Source organism: the organism of the source record quoted next, unplaced genomic scaffold (assembly GCF_019419815.1).
Source record: "Pyrus x bretschneideri cultivar Hongxiangsu unplaced genomic scaffold, Pyrus_bretschneideri_v1 Contig45, whole genome shotgun sequence".
NCBI lineage: Eukaryota > Viridiplantae > Streptophyta > Magnoliopsida > Rosales > Rosaceae > Pyrus > Pyrus x bretschneideri.
Window position 1 is genome coordinate 1,588,119 of NW_025999779.1, and position 20,051 is coordinate 1,608,169.

Below are 20,051 nucleotides of genomic sequence, written 5' to 3' on the forward strand. Positions count from 1 at the left end.
ATTTGTGCCCTTCACAAGCCTTTTGGACCTCGCCCAGAATGTTGGCCTTACTTCTACAGCCCCAGAAAAGCCTGTAGCCTTTTCTGATAGCCCGACCCACTTTACACCAAACCCAATTCTTCGGCCTGGGCCGCACGGTATCTACTTAGCCCACTCGTGGGCTTTGGTCCCTTCTTTTGAACCCCGAATTTAATTGCCCTTTTTTTTAAGGCCTTATGGGTTTTAAATTTTTTTTGTCCAACTTTTAATTTTGGCCCAACGTCCAAATAATTTAATTAAATTATAATTCTAGACCTGAAGATCTATTTGCATATTTTCTTGTTGCGTATTTTTGTATATATTGTGCTTGTTTGCAGGTATTATGAACCTGAAGTTCATCCTTTCGAACCCAAATTTTGAAAAGTGTCACATCCCAGCCCGGGGCGGATCACTTCCCTGGCCCGCTCCACCACCGTAGCATGATATTGTCCACTTTGGGCTTACCATTCCCTCACGGTTTTGTTTTTGGGAACTCACGAGCAACTTCCCAGTGGGTCACCCATCATGGGATTGCTCTAGCCCCCTTCTCGCTTAACTTCGGAGTTCCTACGGAACCCAAAGCCAGTGAGCTCCCAAAAGGCCTCATGCTAGGTAGGGATGAGAATATACATTTAAGGATCACTCCCCTGGGCGATGTGGGATGTCACAATCCACCCACCTTAGGGGCCTGACGTCCTCGTCGGCACGCACACGGCCAGGGTTAGGCTTTGATACCAAATTGTCACATCTCGGCCCGGGGCGGATCACTTCCAGGGCCCGCTCCACCACCGTAGCACGATATTGTCTGCTTTGGGCTTACCATTCCCTCATGGTTTTTTTTTTGGGAACTCACGAGCAACTTCCAGTGGGTCACCCATCATAGGATTGCTCTAGCCCCTTTCTCGCTTAACTTCGGAGTTCCTACGGAACCTGAAGCCAGTGAGCTCCCAAAAGGCCTCGTGCTAGGTAAGGATGGGAATACATATTTAAGGCATTGAGAAACATATACAATTACCAGACAACGGTGATTCTCCAAGGGCTCGCTATGAATGAACTCACCTAAGGATCTAGGATTTCAAATCAGTGGCTGAGTACAATTCTCCGTTGTTCAGAATTACCTCTCAGATGAAGCTCTGCGGGGATACCATTACTGAGGAAGATATGCTGGAAAAGACTTTCAGCATATTGCATGCCTCTAACATGCTATGCAGCAGCAGTATAGAGCGCGAAGCTTCACTAATTCAACTAACTGATATATATGTTCTTGGTAGCTAAACAAAACAATGAGCTCCTAATAAAAAATCATTAGTCCCGACCTACTGGATCTGCACTATTCCTAGAAGTGAATGCTGCTTCCCTCGAAGTGAACGCCACATCCTCTAGTGGTGATAATCATAAACGAGGACATGGCCATAAGCGAAGCCGGTGGAACAGGAAAGGGAATAATCATGGTGGACAGTTTCACAACCAGATTCCAAGGTAAAATTCAAGCCTGAGCTTTGAAAATGAAAATCGCCACAAAGGCAAAGCTCGTATGAACATTGCTCCTAGAAACTCTGATGGAGCCTGTCATAGGTGTGGTGACGATCGGCACTAAGCGTGTACCAGTCGTACCTTAAAACATCTAGTGGATCTATATTAAGTCTCCCTCAAGGAGAAGGGTGTCGAGACTAATTTCCTCGACCAGGCTAGACCAATGGATAGACCTGATCCTGTGTGCGACTTATCAGGACAGTTGAACACAACCCACCTAGATGTCTTGGACTTCATTGTGGAAAGAGGGAATGAAGTGTATCGGTCCGACTGAATCACTTATATTTGCTGTACTTTTATTATTCTGAACTTGTAGTTTAAAAACTCGCATTTCAATAAAAGAGACATTTAAATTTCTAAGTTGTTTTTAACTATGATCCTCTTTACTCAGGAAGCATGGATAAAAGCTATGGTTATTCTCAAAACATGAGAAATTGCGGAGATATTTGTCTTGCAGACGGCGCAACCACACATATAATACTTAGTGATCGAAAGTATTTCTCAATCTTGATGCATACAAGAGTAAGGGTAACAACAATATCAAGTCAATTGGATGTAATTGAAGGCTCAGGGAAAGTCCAAATTATGTTACCAAATGGAACAATATTGTTCGTACAGAATGCATTGTATGCTACTTGATCTACTCGAAATTTGTTGAGTTTCAAAGACATACGTTTAAATGGATAACACATTGAAACAAAAAATGCAGAAAATGTGAAGTATTTATGCATTACCTCCAATGATACCCAGAAACGTATATTGGAGAAGTTGTGTGGTTTGTCGAGTGGATTGTATTATACATACATAAGGATAATTGGATCATATGCTGTCATGAACCAGAAGTTCATTGATTCAAAATATTACATGTTTTGGCATGACTATTTGGGTCATCCAAGATCCACCATGATGCGTAGGATCATTACCAACTCTAATGGACATCCATTATTGAGCAGAGACATTGCTATCTCAAATGATAACCCTTGCAAGGCTTATTCTTAAGGGAAGTTGGTAATTAGACCATCACAACTAAAGGTTGATGCTGAATCCTCAACATTTTTGCAAAGAATTCAAGGGGATATTTATGGACCTATTCAACCATCTTGTGGACCATTTCAATATTTTATGGTTTTGGTTGATGCATCTATCCGATGGTCACATGTTTGTCTCTTATCTACTCGGAATGTAGCTTTTGTAAGACTTCTTGCTCAGATAAACAAGTTGCGAGCACAGTTCCTAGATTATCCCATTAAATCAATTCCACTTGATAACGTTGGTAAATTTACGTCTCAAACCTTTGATGATTACTGCATGACATTGGGCATTGATGTTGAACACCTTATTCCTCATGTTTATACTCAAAATGGTTTAGCAAAAGCATTAATCAAGTGGCTTCAGTTAATAGCTCGCACTCTACTCATGAAAACAAAATTGTCAGTTTCTGCATAGGGACATGCCATCTTACATGTTGCATCATTGGTTCGATTGAGACCTATAATCAACCACCAATACTCCTCAGTACAACTCGTGTTTGGACATCAGCCAAACATTTCACATTTACGAGTTTTTGGTTGTGATGTTTATGTGCCTATTGCACCGCCGCAATGCACTAAAATGAGACCTCAGCGTAGACTGGGAATTTATGTGGGTTTTGATTCACTATCTATCATTAGATATTTGGAACTCCTGATTGGTGATATGTTTATAGCTCGTTTTGCTGATTGTCACTTTGATGAGACAGTTTTCCTGTTGTTAAGGGGAGAAAAGACCGTTCCAGGAGAACGACAAGAGCTGACATGGGTTGTACCCACCTTATCTCATTTTGATCCACGTAGCACTCAATGTGAAAATGATTGTTCATCTTCACAGTATTGCCAATCAAATGCCAGATGCATTTAATGATGCTATGAAAGTGACAAAATCACATATACCAACTGTAAATGCACCTACAAGAATTGATGTCCTTGTTGGACAAAATAAAGTGGTAGCGAATGATTCATCTGGTACACGCCTAAAGCGTGGTAGAACCCTAGGTTCAAAAGATTCAGCCCCTCGAAAGAGAAAATGAATGAAAAATCTGCAATTCATGATTTTGTACTTCCAGAAAAAGAAAATGTCATTGATGAGACACATGTCCTTGAAGAGAGAGTATTACATGAAAGCAAATAAATCTCCATAAATTATACATGTACAAATGAATTGTGGGATTGGAATGAAATAATCATCGATGATATGTTCACATTCGCAGTAGCCACTGAAATCATATTAAGTGATGATATTGAGCCCCGCTCTGTTAATGAATGCAAACAGAGACAAGATTGGCCTAAGTGGAATGATGCAATCCAGGCATAATTAAATTCCTTAGAAATGCGAAATGTTTTTGGACCGGTAGTGCAAAGTACGCCTGATATAAATCCCGTGGGTTACAAATGGATATTCACAAGAAAACGCAATGAGAAAAACTAGATTGCAAGATACAAAGCACAACTCATTGCACAAGGCTTTTCACAAAGACCTGGAATTGATTATGAGGAGACATATTCTCCTGTAATAGACGCAATTACATTTCGTTACTTAATAAGTTTAGTGGTTTCAGAAAAGCTTAACATGCAACTTATGAATGTCATCACTTGCGTATCTATATGGAGAATTAGATACTGACATATATATAAAGGTCCCAGAAGGACTTAAGTTGCCTGAAACAACTAACAAACCACGAGGTATACTCTCGATCAAATTAAGACGATCATTGTATAGGGCTGAAACAATATGGACGAATGTGGTATAATCATCTTAGTGAATATTTGATCAAAAAAGGATTGAATTTGCTATAATGGCAGTATATATTGATGATATGAACCTAGTTAGAATTCCTGAAGAGCTCAATAAAACTGTTAAATATCTGAAAAGCGAATTTGAAATGAAAGACCTCGGGAAAACAAAATATTGTCTCGGCCTGCATATCGAGCATTATGCTAACGGAATTTTGGTCCACTAATCAGCTTACATTGAAAAAATCCTAAAGTGATTTGGCATGGACAAGGCTTAGCTACTCAGCATGCCAATGGTCGTTCGTTCTTTGGACATTAAGAAAGATCCATTTCGTCCAAAAGAAGATGATGAAATGGTCATTGGTCCAGAAGTACCATATCAGAGCACAATAGATGCTTTATTGTACTTAGTGCAATGTACTAGGCCAAATATAGCTTTTCAGTTAACTTGTTAGCAAGGTATAGCTCTGCTCCAACAATGCGTCATTGGAAATGAGTCAAAGATGTTTTGTGATACCTTCGTGGGACAACAAACACGGGTCTCTTCTACTCTGGAAAATCCACAAATGACCATATCCTTACTGGATATGCAGATGCTGGTTTCCTCTCTGATCCGCATAAAACTCGCTCATAAACTGGATATGTGTTCACTAATGGAGATACAACAATCTCATGGCACTCAACAAAGCAAACATTAGTTGCTACAGTCTTCAAATCACTCAGAAATACTTATTTTACATGAAGCAAGTTGTGAATGTTCCTGGTTAAGATCAATGATCCATCATATCCGAAATTCATGTGGTCTACCTTCGAAAACAGACAATCCAACTGTCATCCATGAAGATAATGCAGCCTATGTTGTCCAAATGAATGAAGGATTTATTAAGGGTGATAAGACTAAACATATATCGCTAAAGTTTTTCAGTGCACATGAGCTTCAAAAGGCTAAAGTTATTGAAGTCAGACAAATCCATTCCAATGAAAATCTGACAGACCCGTTTACCAAGTCTTTACCAAAATGCACATTTCAGAAGTTAATACAAATTATCGGATTACATCGACTTACCAATTAACTAAATTTGAAGAATGCAGAATGAGGGGAGATAAATATCAGGGGAAGCATCCATGATACATGCTTGTTGTACTCTTTTTCCTTTGACTAGGATTTTTCCCACAAAGTTTTTCCTATCAAGGTTTTAACGAGGCAACATAAGCATACTTAACACTATATCAACAATCCAGGTAAAGTTGTACTCTTTTTCCTTTGATATAGTTTCTTCCCACTGGGTTTTTCCGAGCAAAGGTTTTAATGAGACAACTGATGTTGATATGTAGGCATCCAAGGGGAAGTGTTATAGAATTAGTGGGTGAATGCCCACTCAAAATAGTGCCCAAAGACTTAGTAATAGTGAGTAATAGTGTTTGATACTTTCAAAAGTATCATCATTGTATTTTGATGGTTGTAGTTACGAGAGTCGCTCTATAAATAGAGCACTCTGTCTGTTATCAAATGTACTGCGAAAGAAAGCAAGAGAAATAATATCAGTATCCCTCCCTCTCTTATCTATCATCCTTTTAATGTTATAACTACTAAAGTCATAGTGTGATAATTTGCACCTGCTTTGCTCTTGTCCTTAGAAAAGTTATCTCTCTAACTTTTGTTTATTTATAACATCATTAACATTTTCCTAATTTTTGCCTTTTTGTAAAGATAGCTGCAAAACCCTACCACATAAAATTATACAAAAACCCTAATCCAAAATAACTGCGTTTTATTATACTTGTCCATATCATGCACAGATCGAACTTGCTTCATCAACTTTCATTTCACATTACCTGCTGAACAAAATATTCGACCTTTCAAATCACCATCACCTCACAAGCTTTCACCATCAACCTTTAGTCTACAATTGATCTTGGTTTCCCTTGGCAGGCAAGTAAGTGAAAATATAATCACACCAACCCAAGCAGAACCCCGGGGCAGGGGCTTCAACTCAACGGTCCAGTGAAGCCATTGGCTATGTTTGAATGTCACCATTAAAAATTTAACCTACCTTTACAGCAAAGTCATCTTTCCCCATTCCTAACACACTGCCCACCAACCTCCCAATTTAAAAATAATATATTTTCCCACTTTCTTCCGAGAAAATTAAAAGAAAATCCAATTTGTCAAGTTTTTTAAATTATTTTTTTTACAAGAATTTTTTGGCAAGTACTACATGAATTTATAAGCATGTGCGATAATACCACTGAACTCTCTTAATTGTTGAAATGTACATTTACGTTAATTTTCATCTATTTTGCTGTTAAAACATATCACTTGTAGGAATATTTTTATTCAATTAACTTTATGAGATTGGTTAGAGTCAAATTGGCTCCAAATAATATTTCCTAATCAATATGGCTCCAAAATTGGAGGTTTGTACAGCCCAGTTTGGCAATTCCCTTCATTAGACCTTGAAAAATTAAAATTTGAATAAATTAAGATGGATTGCACACCCACTTGTTCAACCTACAAAAATATTGAAAATCCACTGTAAATAAATGACTAGATTTATTTCTAATTTTCACCTCAAGTCTCCAACAACCCTTGCCAAAATCAAACACGCACGTAATCAACTTCTCTCTTTCACATTTTTACCATAAAAAACTTCTCTCTTTCACTTCATGATTTGACTTCAACATGCTAAAAAAAATGCCTTTTGACTTAGTATAAGTTGATTCCGGCTAGACATAGGAAGTGAATTGACAATATCATCCCTCCATCGGGGGAGCATGTTTAACGGAAAATTGGATAGAAAGTAACGTAAATGTTAAATTCTAACAATTAAGAGACTCTAGTTAGTAAAAATGAAATATTGAAAGTACAAGTAGTATTAGCACACATGCATACAAGTTTAGAAGATACACGTACAAAATTCCCTTTTTTTTTTTTTACAATATTGGAGCATGACCAATGAATAGACCTAACAATTTCTTACACGACACGTAAATGATACAAAAATAATAGGTTTCAAGTCAACATGATAATTAATCGGGTCATTATCGGGTCACACGATAATAACCCGTTAATAACGGGTCATTAACAGGTTTACACGATAGTGACACGCGGGTAACCTGTTTCGACACGATAAGAAAAAAAAATTATTTTGATGATTTTAATTTTTTAAACTACTAAAGAAAACTTACTATAAAATACAATAGATATAATGAATATGTATATATTGTTAATTATTATTCTATTTTTATTTTAAAATTAAAGTTTTATTTATTTATTGATTTTTATAGTATATTATAGGCAAAGATTGAGAATAAAAATCATAAAACACATTAAAAATAAAAATATCAAGTAATTAAAAATATCAAACACATTAAAAAAATTATAATAATCAATTTACATATGTGAAAAATATGAAAAAATATGCAAATGCTCGTAGTCGCATCCTATACCCTTTGAGGATGGGTATATGATCGTGTGAAATTTTAAAACCATACAAACTCTCATGAATAGTATTTTAAGGGAGTTCAAAATAAACAAAATTCATAATCATTAATACATAAGTCTGAAAGATGTGAAAGCATAATAAATGTTCATAATTGCATCCTCAACGCTTAGAAGATGGTTACATGATCATTTAAATTTTTGAAACCCTTCAAATCTCATAAACAGTGTTTTTTATTTGAGTGCAAAATTAATAATAATTATTGTAGAAGTGTAAAACATGTAATCACTCGTAATAAAAAACTTTACAACTTTCATGAAGAGGTCATCTCTGAAATTTAGTATGTATATACTAATTTAATATTATGTTTTACATTTTTTTGGGTTAAATTATGTTTTTCATTTTCACTTTTATTGATTTAAAATATATTTTTCTTAATAAGTAACGGATCGGGTCATATTACTTGATAATATTAACGGGTGGATTTCGGATCAGGTCATATTACCCGTTTACTTTAATGGATGTTAAACGACACGACCCGTTAAACTATCAAGTATAACACGAAAACAACACGAATGACAGATCATGAACCCTAACGGTGTTCCATGTTTGCCGGACCAACAATTGTAAATGTAAAATGTCGCTTTCCATCGGACGGTGGTCCTGGTCTTTGCTGATCTGTCCTGCACTGGCTCTACTCGATGGATCCCAACTAGATATTTTCTTGTAGATTCTTCAAGTCAATGGAGGGCAAAAAAACACAGCCACTTATTTTTTTATCAAAAAGGCGGTCTACAGTTTTTTCTTTTAGTTAAAAATAGTTTGTCATTTTCCTTTGTTTAATCCCAAAACTCAACGGTGTCCTTCCGGGGACTTTCATGTTTATGTCGCTATCTCCTCTGCTGTGTTCATTTAAATATTTTTAATCCAAACGATAATAGTTAAGTAGATTTACAGGACCGCATCTGCACATAATAAAAATTTTGATAAAATTGTAACAGAAAGATAATATTAATTTGAAATGCTTTTAAGAGACTATATTGATCGATTTTCAATTTCAATAACCATTTTGATGAGATGAGTTAATTTTAGGGATCATTTGTAGTAAAAACTCTTCTAAGTCGTTGTAGTAAAATACCCCAACAAGTTGCTCTCAAATTGTTATTTTATTGGCCCATAATGGAAACCCAAAGCCCATAAATAAGAGCCCAACGCCTAAAAGCCCAAGCAAATTAATGGTTTTGCTAGGGGTGGAGCAAAATGTCGGAAAACAAACAATACAGAACCGGCTGTTTGGTTCGGGTTTTTAAAAGAAAATATAGTTTTCTGTACCGAACCAAGCATCTTGGTTTAATTCGGAATATATGGAAAAATAACCAGAATTTTGACCTCACAACCAACATTTTAAGTTAATAATAATTATAACCAAAATTTGATATAAAAACACTAATATACCCTTACCATGCATCGTCAAGCTTCCTTTGCATCACCAGTGCTGCATAATTCATGTACTATTTGACCAATAATATCCAACTCTAATGCATGAATAATCAGAAAATACACTTCTCCATCTCTTCACTGGAATTTGGATCTGCTTTCCCAAATTTTATTATTATTGGGCTATTAATCTATTAATTTTACCCTTTTGTTCTTAATAAAATTGTACTCTTTCTGCAATTTCTAACCGAATAATAATAAAATGTTCGTTTCCCAAGATCTCCATCAAAACATGTGGACGACGAAGCTTTCATACACAAACCCAAGACCCTGCTAGGCTGCTACCACTTCTGTAGTTTCTGCAATGGCTTCGATGCTATACTTTACAGTTGCTTGATTTGCTCTTGGGTTTGGTGTTCAAATCACGCAGTTCTGTATACCTACATACCTCTGTAATGGGATTAGGAAAATTTAATTTTAAGGGTATATTAGTACTTTTATATCAACTTTTGGTTATAATTATCATAAACTTAAAAAAAAAAAGGCTATAATTCTATATGGAATTCAAATTTTGGTTACTTTTTAAAATTTCCCGTTTAATTCAAGAGGAAAATTCGAAGGAAAATCCAAGTAAAGATTAAAAACCAATTCAGACTGGTTTGTGCTACCTCTTCATCTCTCATTGTATAATCAAATTGAACGACAAGAAACAAGGCTGTCCAAAACGTTCGGGATTTTAGCCCCTACGATAATTTCATACATCTTAGAGGGCAAAGGTTCAAACCTTCCAACTTTAACGAAGTAGTCGAAACAAACGACATATTTTACACATCTGTCACACCAGCTGATCGAGGATGTTGTTTTCTTGAGAAGAAAAGAAAGGCCTTATGCTTGTACATATGTCAGGTTCATGCACATAACAGCTAAAGAGTCCGAGGATCAGTCTTTCTTCAAGCCTTCCGCTCCCACCGGTTCTGGAGCACAGTCCTGGTTGCCCAGATTCAGCTTTTTCACTCACCTGAAATAAACGGAAATGCAAATTTAGCAACCACTCAAAGCATCCTTGTGAAAACAACCAGAGCAACCAAAGAGGCACACAAAAACTAGGTAAGTCAGAGGTTAAAATAGCAAGATTCAGCAACAGCCACCACTCTATCACGACCAGTAATAAGTGGCGTTTCAGTAATATCACACTTCAAAGCGTTTAGTTTAATGTAAGCCGAGCACAAGAATAACCAGCAAAGAGTAATGCATTCACAAGCTAGTAATGCAAGAATCAAACTGAAAATTGTTTGGTGATGAACTCTCATAAGTACACTTTCATGATTGGAAATGTATCTTTAGGCTATGTTTGGGTGAGGGACTTCGTGTAAGTACCAAGGGACTGAGGTCAAGTTAGTACAGAATGAATAACAATATAACATATTAGATTGAAGGAATTAGAAATGAACCATATGAGCATTACAAAGAAATGTGAGTGGGATTTGCAAATCTCTACTTGGAAGGAATCATTTACAACTCACTCTTACATGCCTCCACAATGCTCATATGGTGCAGTTCTGATCCCTCTTATCCAACATTTTGTGATCCATCCCTCACTAACATGCCATCAATCCCTTCGGACTTAGGAAATACCGCATGCCAAACATAGCCTAAGCCTGTGTTTTAAAGACAATAATTTCCTTGAATCTTGCATTGAATACAATTATCTTCTAACAAACAGCTGGAAGCAGTAATTCAGTCTTTAAACGTAAAGGCCAATGATTTTTTACAAAATCAAGAAGTCACTGATTGGTATCCAACAACTATCCATCCCACTTTTTCTCCTTGGTTGAGGGAATTTCTTTTCATGATAGATAAACAGAACCCATTATCCATTCCTCCCTTTCAACTGTATAAAGATCTCACCCGTACTTCAAACCCCAAGAATGGAGAACAAACAGTTATCTACCACAAGGAAGACACAACAGAGTCCATATCTTAGTCCCGAAGATTCACACACCAAAGTTTTCCTGCACAACTGATATAAACCATCACTGTTTATTCTTTACTCTAACTAGGAGCAACAACCACCAGTGTCACTAGATGATAGAATTCCTTGTCACAGGACAAAAAAAAAAAAAAAACCCAGCTGGTAAAATCTGATGCAACTAACACCCTAACGATCTCAATGACCAAAAAGTTCAGCTAACTACTCTCTCGCTAGTTTTCACTACTTTTCCTGGTGCTATATGCATCCATAAGGATTCAGTTATTTATCAGCTCGAAGGCACCATAACAAAGGGAGATACGTCCTCATGTTTGTTTGAGACAACAGTGCTGAGTGATCGACTTACCAAATGGAGAAAAACAGAAAAACACATTGATGCATAGCACCAAACCCAGTTCAATCAACCTCCGATCCTCAACTATTATACTAACCGCAACCAACCCGCCATTTACGCTTGATATGGCATTTTGTTTCTGTTTGTTTGTTCAAGTACAGGATTAAAAAGACCTGCTAGATGCAGATATCGTGAAATGCAAAAAACACGGCTAAACCATTCTAATAGAATACTAAACATCAATATGCATGCTACTAGTGTTGCAAGCTCTTATAAGGTTCTACAAATTCTGCATCCCATTTATTACCAGACCAATCCTTTCAAGAAAACCCAACAAACATTGAAACCGATAAGATCATAACTGTGGGACGATCCATACAGATAAAACATATATAGATTTATACATAAAGAATTAAAGAGAATTCAAAATTCAAAATTCAGACTCACTTTGGTGTCCTTTTTAGCTACAGGCTTAATAGGGCACGCCGGAGGAGCCCTTTCTGGCTTCCTATACTCCCATCCGAAAAGCTGGTAAATTTTTCCCTAAAAATGCACAGAAAATTCAACGTCTGATAAAAGAAACCATAATTCGGACAATTAGAAAGTAAACTGGAATCAAATTTAATTTGAAGTGATGCAAAATTTTCCCGGAAACCAAACAGGGAAGTGAGGGATTTACCATGATCAAATCGAAGAGGAGGGGCAGAAGATTGACGATTGGGACGAGGAAAAGCGGTAAGAGACACGCCACACAAACCTAATGAAAAGAGGGAGAAACATAATTAAACAGTGAAAATTGATGGAAAAATTGGATGAGAAATTGAGAGATCATTACCATCTTCGAACGCGATTTGGATTGATGAGAAGATGAGATGGAGTTCTTCTTCCGGTTTGGTGGTTGTTTACACAAGTATATGAACTTTGAGAATTATATTTAAGAAATATAAAAGAAAGAAAACAAAAGATAAATAAAAAAATGGCCCATGCAGGTCTCGAACCTGCGACCTTCGCGTTATTAGCACGACGCTCTAACCAGCTGAGCTAATAGGCCTTTTGTTTAATGAAACCAAATAATTATTTTTCTCTCAATGCCATCGCCGCATTAAAGAAACTCAATTGAACTGGCATTGAGCATATTCGACCACGAAAGAGAAACTGCCACCGAACGCGACTATTAATCAATCTCATTATAATAGTTTGAGAGGAATTGGATCCCATCCAGATCCATTTTAGGATTTCCACATTTTAATCATTTATCGTGTATCGTATAGTAAAAAATCATTCGACTTTTTTTATTTAAAATTAAACACAAATAGTATCTGACGAAAACTAGCACTTAGTATTGTATTTCTTTTTTTAAGATATGAAGAGTTTACTTTTCCTTTTTTAAGTGTTCCGCACTAACATTAACAGTTATCTGCCACTTAGTACTGTATTCATTTTCACTTGCAATGAGAGGTCTTAGGTTCGATTATTGTCGAAGGTGAATTTAAACTACATTATTACTAACTCATTGTGAAGCTAAGCTCACCCTCCCCCCTCCTTTCTTAATATAGATAATATTGTTTGTTCAAAAAAAACATTAACAGTTATCTTAGGAACTAATAACGTTACAAATTAGATTTGTTCTTAGGGTTCATACTCCACGTTTCTATGAATCCATCCGTACGAGTTTGAAGCTCAAATATAGTAACGAATCCATTGCTTCCCCGTGATAAGGCATTCCTCTTCTACCCACATGGTCCCGGGTTCAAACAATTTTCTCTCTCCATAGTTTAGATGAACTTAGTGTAAATTATCTACCGTTTGCCTTATCAAATCCAATCAACGAAATCCATTGACTGCCCCTCACTGAATTAACCACGGCAAACAAACATTCCGTGTTAAGCACACATGTTCCTTACTCATTGTTCCTTCAATCAATGGCAACTGTTGGAAGAAGTTTGTTCCCAAAGTTGCATATTTGTTCCCAAATTACATACTTCCATCAACATTTGCTGTTGAAAGAAACCAATTATTACACCAATATAGTTGTTTACATATGTATTTTGTGATAGCCTGCAGCAATGGGGCAATGGGACAAAGGGAAATTCAATATGCTTCATCCTCGACGAGTATGTCCTTTTAATCACGCATTACGCACTCCCGCTCTCGCCTTTACAGGGAATGCTGTTGCAGTGGCAAACAGGTCTACCCGAACTTTGCCAGCCATTGAAGCCACGCTCCAAAATCAAAATGTCTTTGATTCCAGTCTCTTCCTTCACCTCTTCAAGGTAATTGGCAAACTTTCGTGCACAGGATGGACCCCGAACCTACAAAACCATCGCAAAACTTGCAGCATTATATAATCTTTCAAAAAAGACTTCAACCATGAGAGGGTGACTAAAAGAAAGAAAGGTAATCACTAGTATAATAAATTTTGTGGGTGAAGTTAACTCAGGATCTTAATTCATTTCCTTAACCAAAGAAACATAATTACAAAATACAAAAGTAGACGGAGTTCAAAACTTCAACCAGCTAAAGGGGGTAGCAGATATTATGATTTATGACAGCAGTTGAGTATTCGAGGATATGGGACTATAGAAAGGAATTGCATTAGCTTGTTTAAACTTCACGGAACAGTTCTGACTCAATAATTTGCGATAAATACAATCAGAAAACTCTAAAATTTAGAAGTCAGAAAAAAATGGATCTTTCTGCTATAGCAGTAAGCTGATTCCTCATCCAAAAAGATACTGAATTGCAGATACAAAACATATCAAACAACGATTCCTACTTTCAACTTTTCAAGAGCATACAATTTCTAGGCAGGATCAAGCTGCTCAGCTAGATACATACAGGACTTGCGTGCTCGTTCGAAGCAAAAAGAGAATTGCTTCTGGGTTATACCAAAATTCCTAATTATAACATCCAACAAATCCATTTGAAGATGCTTTCAGTTCCAAAACAAGCCAAGAAAACCATGCTAATGAGTATATTAGAGCATGCTTTAATTAAACCATTAACACTAAACGACATGTTTACGGGAAATAAGAATTCGAATCATTTTGATTCTTAAGTTCCATATTGACTAAATTTTGGGTACGAAAATCATTTCACTTCATAACTTCCCCTTTGAAATCCGTAATCAAATACCTAAATTCGAGGAATAAGATCAACTAGGTTGCTTACTTCCCCTATTTCTAAGCAAACACGCCCTCAGAACATGCTATTAAGCAACGAAAACTCCATTTATATCTCAAATCAATCTGTTTCTAGGCAACCCAAGCTTTCAAATTTCAGCACAAATCAGGAAAAATAATAAGAAATTGTAAATTGGGTAAATGCAAATTAATCTCAGAAACAAAATGGAAAGATATGATCCATGATTGGGAAGGGTTTGCGAACCTGGCTAAGAGCGCAGTGGAAAACGAGGGTGTCTTTGCCCTTGACATCTTGAGCGAGATTGGAGATCTTGTCGTAGAAATTCCCACTCGGGTAGTGCAAAGATCCTGCTATGTGCCCGTCGCAGCTCCGCTCGTCGTCCCTTTTTACCAAATCAAATTTTTAACCAAAAAAATCAAAATCTCAGAAGTAAGAGAGAGAAGGTGATGTTACCTGACGTCGATGATGGCGATGTTGGGGCGGGGTTTGAGGGAGAGAAGCTGAGAGCCTGTAATGTAGGAGATGCTCTTAGCCATGTCGATTCTATTGGTTGCTGCAGGAATCACAGCCAAAAATGGAAGATGAAGAACTATGGGCTAAAAATCCTCGTTCACGCGCCCCTTTATTTTTCCTTCACTTTTCTTTTGACATTTTTGCTTTTGCATGCAAGTAAATTTAGGGTTAATCTCAATTTATTATTGTCAAATTTACTGATTTTCAATATTTGATATATCAAGGTTTTTTTCATTTTAGAATGGTATACAAAATCATAATTTTAGGATACTTTCATACATTTGTTGAGGTTGCTGTTAAATCAATGATTAACTAATATCGTGGCATCTACGTGAATAATGACCGAGTGCTAAGTGTCAATATGGGCCATGTTCTCCCACCTGCTATTGAATTTCGCGTCATATCTCCAGCGATACGTCGATGGTGCGTGCTCTTCACCTTCTGCTGCCATGGTAGCGTAGATCCTATATGACAACAATATGATTCATCTCCGCATTGTGGATCTCCCTTTCTCCTCATTGTGGATCTCCCTTTCCACTTCATGTTCATGGTTGTAGATGTTGCCTTGAGTTTTTAATCTCCGCTTTTTTTTTAATTTTACATTGAGCTTTTCAAGCTTTTTAAATAAGTAGGGTTTTTAATAATTTAAAATAAAATATTGTGTTTTTATCACAAATGATCCTTGAAATTGACCCTCACCGTCAAGATGGTTCATGAAATTGAAAACCAATCAATGTAGTCCATGAAAATGGGTGTTGCAAATTAATGTGTTCATTTCGTTACAATTTTGTTAAAAATTATGTTAAAAGCTGATGTGGCACATAAATGGGGTCCCATAAGTCATTTTTCTCACAAATGGTCATTGAAATTGACCCACAACATTAAAATGGTTCTTGAAATTGAAAATTGATCAATCTAGTTCCGTAAGTATCTCAAATCCATGTAGCGCTTCCGTCACAATTATGTCAAAAATTTTGTTATGTACTAATGTGACACATAAATGGGTCACACAAATCCAATTAAATTAAAAAATACAAATATGTTTAATAATTTAATAGTTAATAAAAAAATTGTCAACCCAAAAACCCAGTCATGCAATCACCTCCAATCCCTGTCTACATTTCTCTATCTCTTTCATTGTCTATTCTCTAAAAAAAAATTACCAATACACTCATCTTTACGCACTTCGACACCCTTCACAGAATTGAACTTGGATCGAGATCACCTTTGGTGATAGCTTGACCCATTGGCAACGATTTCTGGGACATCATCGTTAACATTTAGGCGATCAACATCCTCACAATCTTAATCTTAGAGAGTTTGTTCGGCACTTTCCTGGTGGTCTGTTGATGCAAAGAACGACGAGGTTTGTTCTGAGATAATGAGGTTATAACTGAGGGCATCTATTGTTGGTTGAAAAATATTTCCACACCCCTTCTTAGGCCTTGGTTAAGCCTTGTGCCTTTGAGAATTTATGGAAGGGATCTTTCTTCGAAGTAGGCCCTACTATAAGAGAAAAATTTCATTGTACAAAAAGGTATTTAGACAACTTTTTTTTTTATTGATTATTAAACCCATATCAACACATAATAATTTTTTTTACAGAATAGTGGCGGAAAGATCATATTGATATGCGACACCTATTTTAAAAAACTACATTGATTGATTTTTAATTTCATGACCCATATTGATAGTGTGGGTCAATTTCAAGGACCATTTGTGATTAAAAAAAAAAAACAGCAAATATTGTAGGGCCCATTTATGTGCCACATCAGCACTTAAAGGAATTTTTAACAGAATTGTGACAGAAGGACCACATTGATTTGCGACATCTATTTTCAGGGACTACATTGATTGATTTTTAATTTCAGGGATCATCTTGATGATGATGGTCAATTTCAATGACCATTTATGATAAAAACCTAAAAATATTTAATAGTAAACTAATAGATTTGATCAAATTTGCAAACTGTTTAAAATACAAGGACTAAATCAGTCAAATTAAAATAATAGATACCAAATTGACCAAACACGTAAAATACCATATTGACATTTGAGCCAATCTTAAAATTTAACTTATTAAGGTGATGAGCATTAACACCGTCGTCGAAGTGGTGAGCAAAAATGCATCCATGATATTTTGAACTTAAATAAGAACTTCGCTCCATATATAAGGTTCAAGTGTTCTTCTGATTAAGTTGGAATAACAATGGAAGTTGGAAGATATGACCCATTGATCCATCTTCATGGTTTACCTTAGTCATGTCCCTTTTCGCCCTTTCAATTTCAGCCTGAAACCCTCTACGGCTTAGGTGAAACCATTTCTAACTCTAAGCTCACCCATGGCATACATTAACCCTTCCTACATCGAAATTAGCGACGACGACGACCAAATCCAACAGGAGCAACACCCAGAGCTGCCGATCAACGATCATCCAGAACACGAAAACGCAGACGACGACTTAGACTATGAACAGTACCTTGCCCGACTGCTAGCCTCTAGCTTCTCTCAAAATGCTGGCGGAACTGATTCCGGGGACGAGGATGGGTTCGGTGTTCCTCCAAGTGCTGCCGAAATAGCTGACCAAACAGATTTTGGCGACGAGACTATGGAAGCTGATTTTTTTAATGTTGCCGCAATTGCCGGCGAAACGGAACAGTCGGGTGGGGCCGAGGAAGGCGGAGAGAAGCGGAGAAGAATAGGAGGGCCCGAAACGTCGGCGGCGGCGGGTGGAATTGGCAGCAAAAAGGGCTTGATTTGCTCTATTTGCTTAGATTCTAGGACCGTTGAGGGTGATCACCGCATCTGGTTGGAACCCAAACTTCAATTTCTTAATCTGCATTTGTTCATTTAATCTGAATTTTTGAAATTAATTAATCTGCTAAATTTTGGTTGAGGATTTCAGTTCCCTTCCATGTGGGCACCTATTCGGGATGTCTTGCATAAACAGATGGCTACAGCATAAAGATACCGGGAAGGTAGCGATGTTATCTGACGATTCCATGGTAGTTTTCGAGCTGTTTGAAAATGTTTCTGTTTGACATTGATGAATGTGCATTTCCCTTTCCCTTCAGTGTCCTATCTGCAACCGAAAATGCAAGTTGAAGGATGTTTTGAAACTTTTCGTATCATATCCATGGGATGATTCTGTTGATGATGATGAATTAAAAAAGCAAAAGGTATTGTTAGGTATAACGAGGATGATTTATTTTCGGTTTGAACTGATGTGGAGTTCACTTATTTTGAATGATGGATTGTTCTTGCTTGTAGACGATTCGGGAACTCAAGGATAAATGTGCTTCTCTTGAGAATGAGGTAAGAATATTCTCTGACTTGAGTGAAATGTATGTCTTGTAGGTTGTTTTGTTTCCGTCACAATTAGTGCATTGTTCTTCTTGTTGGTTTAGTAAATCATAGATACAGACGCAGGTGTATGTGTATGTTATGTAGCATATGCGTGTACGAACATACACAGACAATGGTATATGGAAAGGAGTTGTCTTCCATTATTCAGTAGTTAGCTTGTTTAGTAAGTATATATGATTTTAGGCATTTCATTGTATGTGCAGCTTGCTGCGTTGCGCAAGAACGAAGCTAAACTGCAGCTTAAAGATGAACAACGTACGAAGGTATTTTTAAAACTTCATTGTATATAACTACATTTTTAATCTTTGGTTTAAAAGGTATTTGATTTTCTATTATTTCTGTTTCTTGTCAGTTTTCATATATCCCTCCAGCGTAATGTTTTTTTTTCTTTACCACAAATATCAGAATTCACGTTTCAATGCTTCCATAGTTTTAGGTTACATCCCTTCCCATTTTTATCATGGGAAGTATCTATTGCCTTTTTGGAAATCATATCAGTTATTTAGCTTTGAGGTTAGTCTTTCCAATTAATTAGTGATACTAATGAGTAACGGGTTTTGGTGCTTCTCATCCACTGATGGACTCTGCTTCTAATTCCGCTATTTGGGCTCAACTTGGTGACCTACTGAAGGGTATGGAAGAAAAATTCGCTGATCAACTTGCTCGTAGTTTGGATACAGATAGAAATTCTTGACTTGGCTTTGTTCATGGATATTCAACTCGGGCTTTGTCTTTGAACGTGACGATTGGATCTGGTATATAACTTGATAGATATCTTATGCTATGTTTATGATGTGCTATTCCTTGGCCATGTTAACTAGGCTCATGCTTATGTTGGTTTGTCCTTACAGCTGTTTTCAATACTATTTCTATTTAGCCTCATCCTTCGGATGCTTAGTATGGATTGTAAGTGAGAGATCTTAGGTTCGATTCTCACTAAAGGCGAATTTGAACTACATTATTATGGCTGACCCATTGTGAGGATTGGCCCACTTTCCCTCTCCTTAGTGTAGATAATATTGTTTGTTTATAAACAAACAATAAAGTATGGGTTGTAATTATATTATCTGTGTGACTGTGTCAACGGAGCTCGCACTGGTTATGTGTGCATATCGAAGGGAAGCTTATGGAAGAAGGGAAGACATTGCAATGTGCACATACATTGCCATTTTAACACACTTTTGTATCCATCCCCAACGACCTTGGTTATTTATAATCGAGTCGTTTATAGTTTTTGTTCTCTTTTTGTTGGTCGAGTAGGTTTACTTTCAACTTTTTTATACAATCGATACTGGGAGAGGGGGACTAAATACAAAATTTCATATGCAAAGTTAAAAGCTCTTGACAACTTCTTGAGTTACATGCCATTTGCGAATGGGAAAAGATAGATTAAGCAAACAATTGCGAATGGATTGATCTTTTTCTTCTGTCAATTGCAAAAAGATTAGATTAAGCAAACAAACCGAAGCAAAATGATTATCGTAACTTCCTATCAAGTGTTAAG

General features: G+C 36.6%; 3 protein-coding genes and 1 non-coding gene across 4 annotated transcripts; 1 reads left to right on the forward strand and 3 right to left on the reverse strand.

Moving 5' to 3' along the window:
• Positions 1–9,836: 9,836 nt before the first annotated feature.
• LOC103965692 lies at positions 9,837–12,507 on the reverse strand. The gene is made up of 4 exons (XM_009378767.3): positions 12,359–12,507; positions 12,203–12,280; positions 11,971–12,066; positions 9,837–10,217 (listed from the first exon to the last, which is right to left on the reverse strand). Exons 1-4 carry the CDS (start codon positions 12,359–12,361, stop codon positions 10,035–10,037), a joined length of 360 nt encoding a protein of 119 aa, XP_009377042.2. The 5' UTR covers positions 12,362–12,507; the 3' UTR covers positions 9,837–10,034.
• Positions 12,501–12,574, reverse strand: TRNAI-AAU. The gene has a single exon. It is a non-coding gene; the product is annotated as a tRNA-Ile (tRNA).
• Positions 12,575–13,399: 825 nt separating this feature from the next.
• LOC103965691 (dual specificity phosphatase Cdc25) lies at positions 13,400–15,301 on the reverse strand. Its single transcript, XM_009378766.3, has 3 exons — positions 15,121–15,301; positions 14,911–15,049; positions 13,400–13,835 (listed from the first exon to the last, which is right to left on the reverse strand). The coding sequence occupies exons 1-3, from the start codon at positions 15,201–15,203 to the stop codon at positions 13,659–13,661; spliced, it is 399 nt and encodes a 132-aa protein (XP_009377041.1). The 5' UTR covers positions 15,204–15,301; the 3' UTR covers positions 13,400–13,658.
• A 1,987-nt stretch (positions 15,302–17,288) lies between these two features.
• On the forward strand, positions 17,289–19,613 carry LOC125469754 (E3 ubiquitin-protein ligase RFWD3-like). The gene is made up of 6 exons (XM_048567515.1): positions 17,289–17,989; positions 18,087–18,159; positions 18,256–18,360; positions 18,452–18,496; positions 18,751–18,810; positions 19,179–19,613. Exons 1-6 carry the CDS (start codon positions 17,523–17,525, stop codon positions 19,239–19,241), a joined length of 813 nt encoding a protein of 270 aa, XP_048423472.1. The 5' UTR covers positions 17,289–17,522; the 3' UTR covers positions 19,242–19,613.
• Positions 19,614–20,051: the final 438 nt, after the last annotated feature.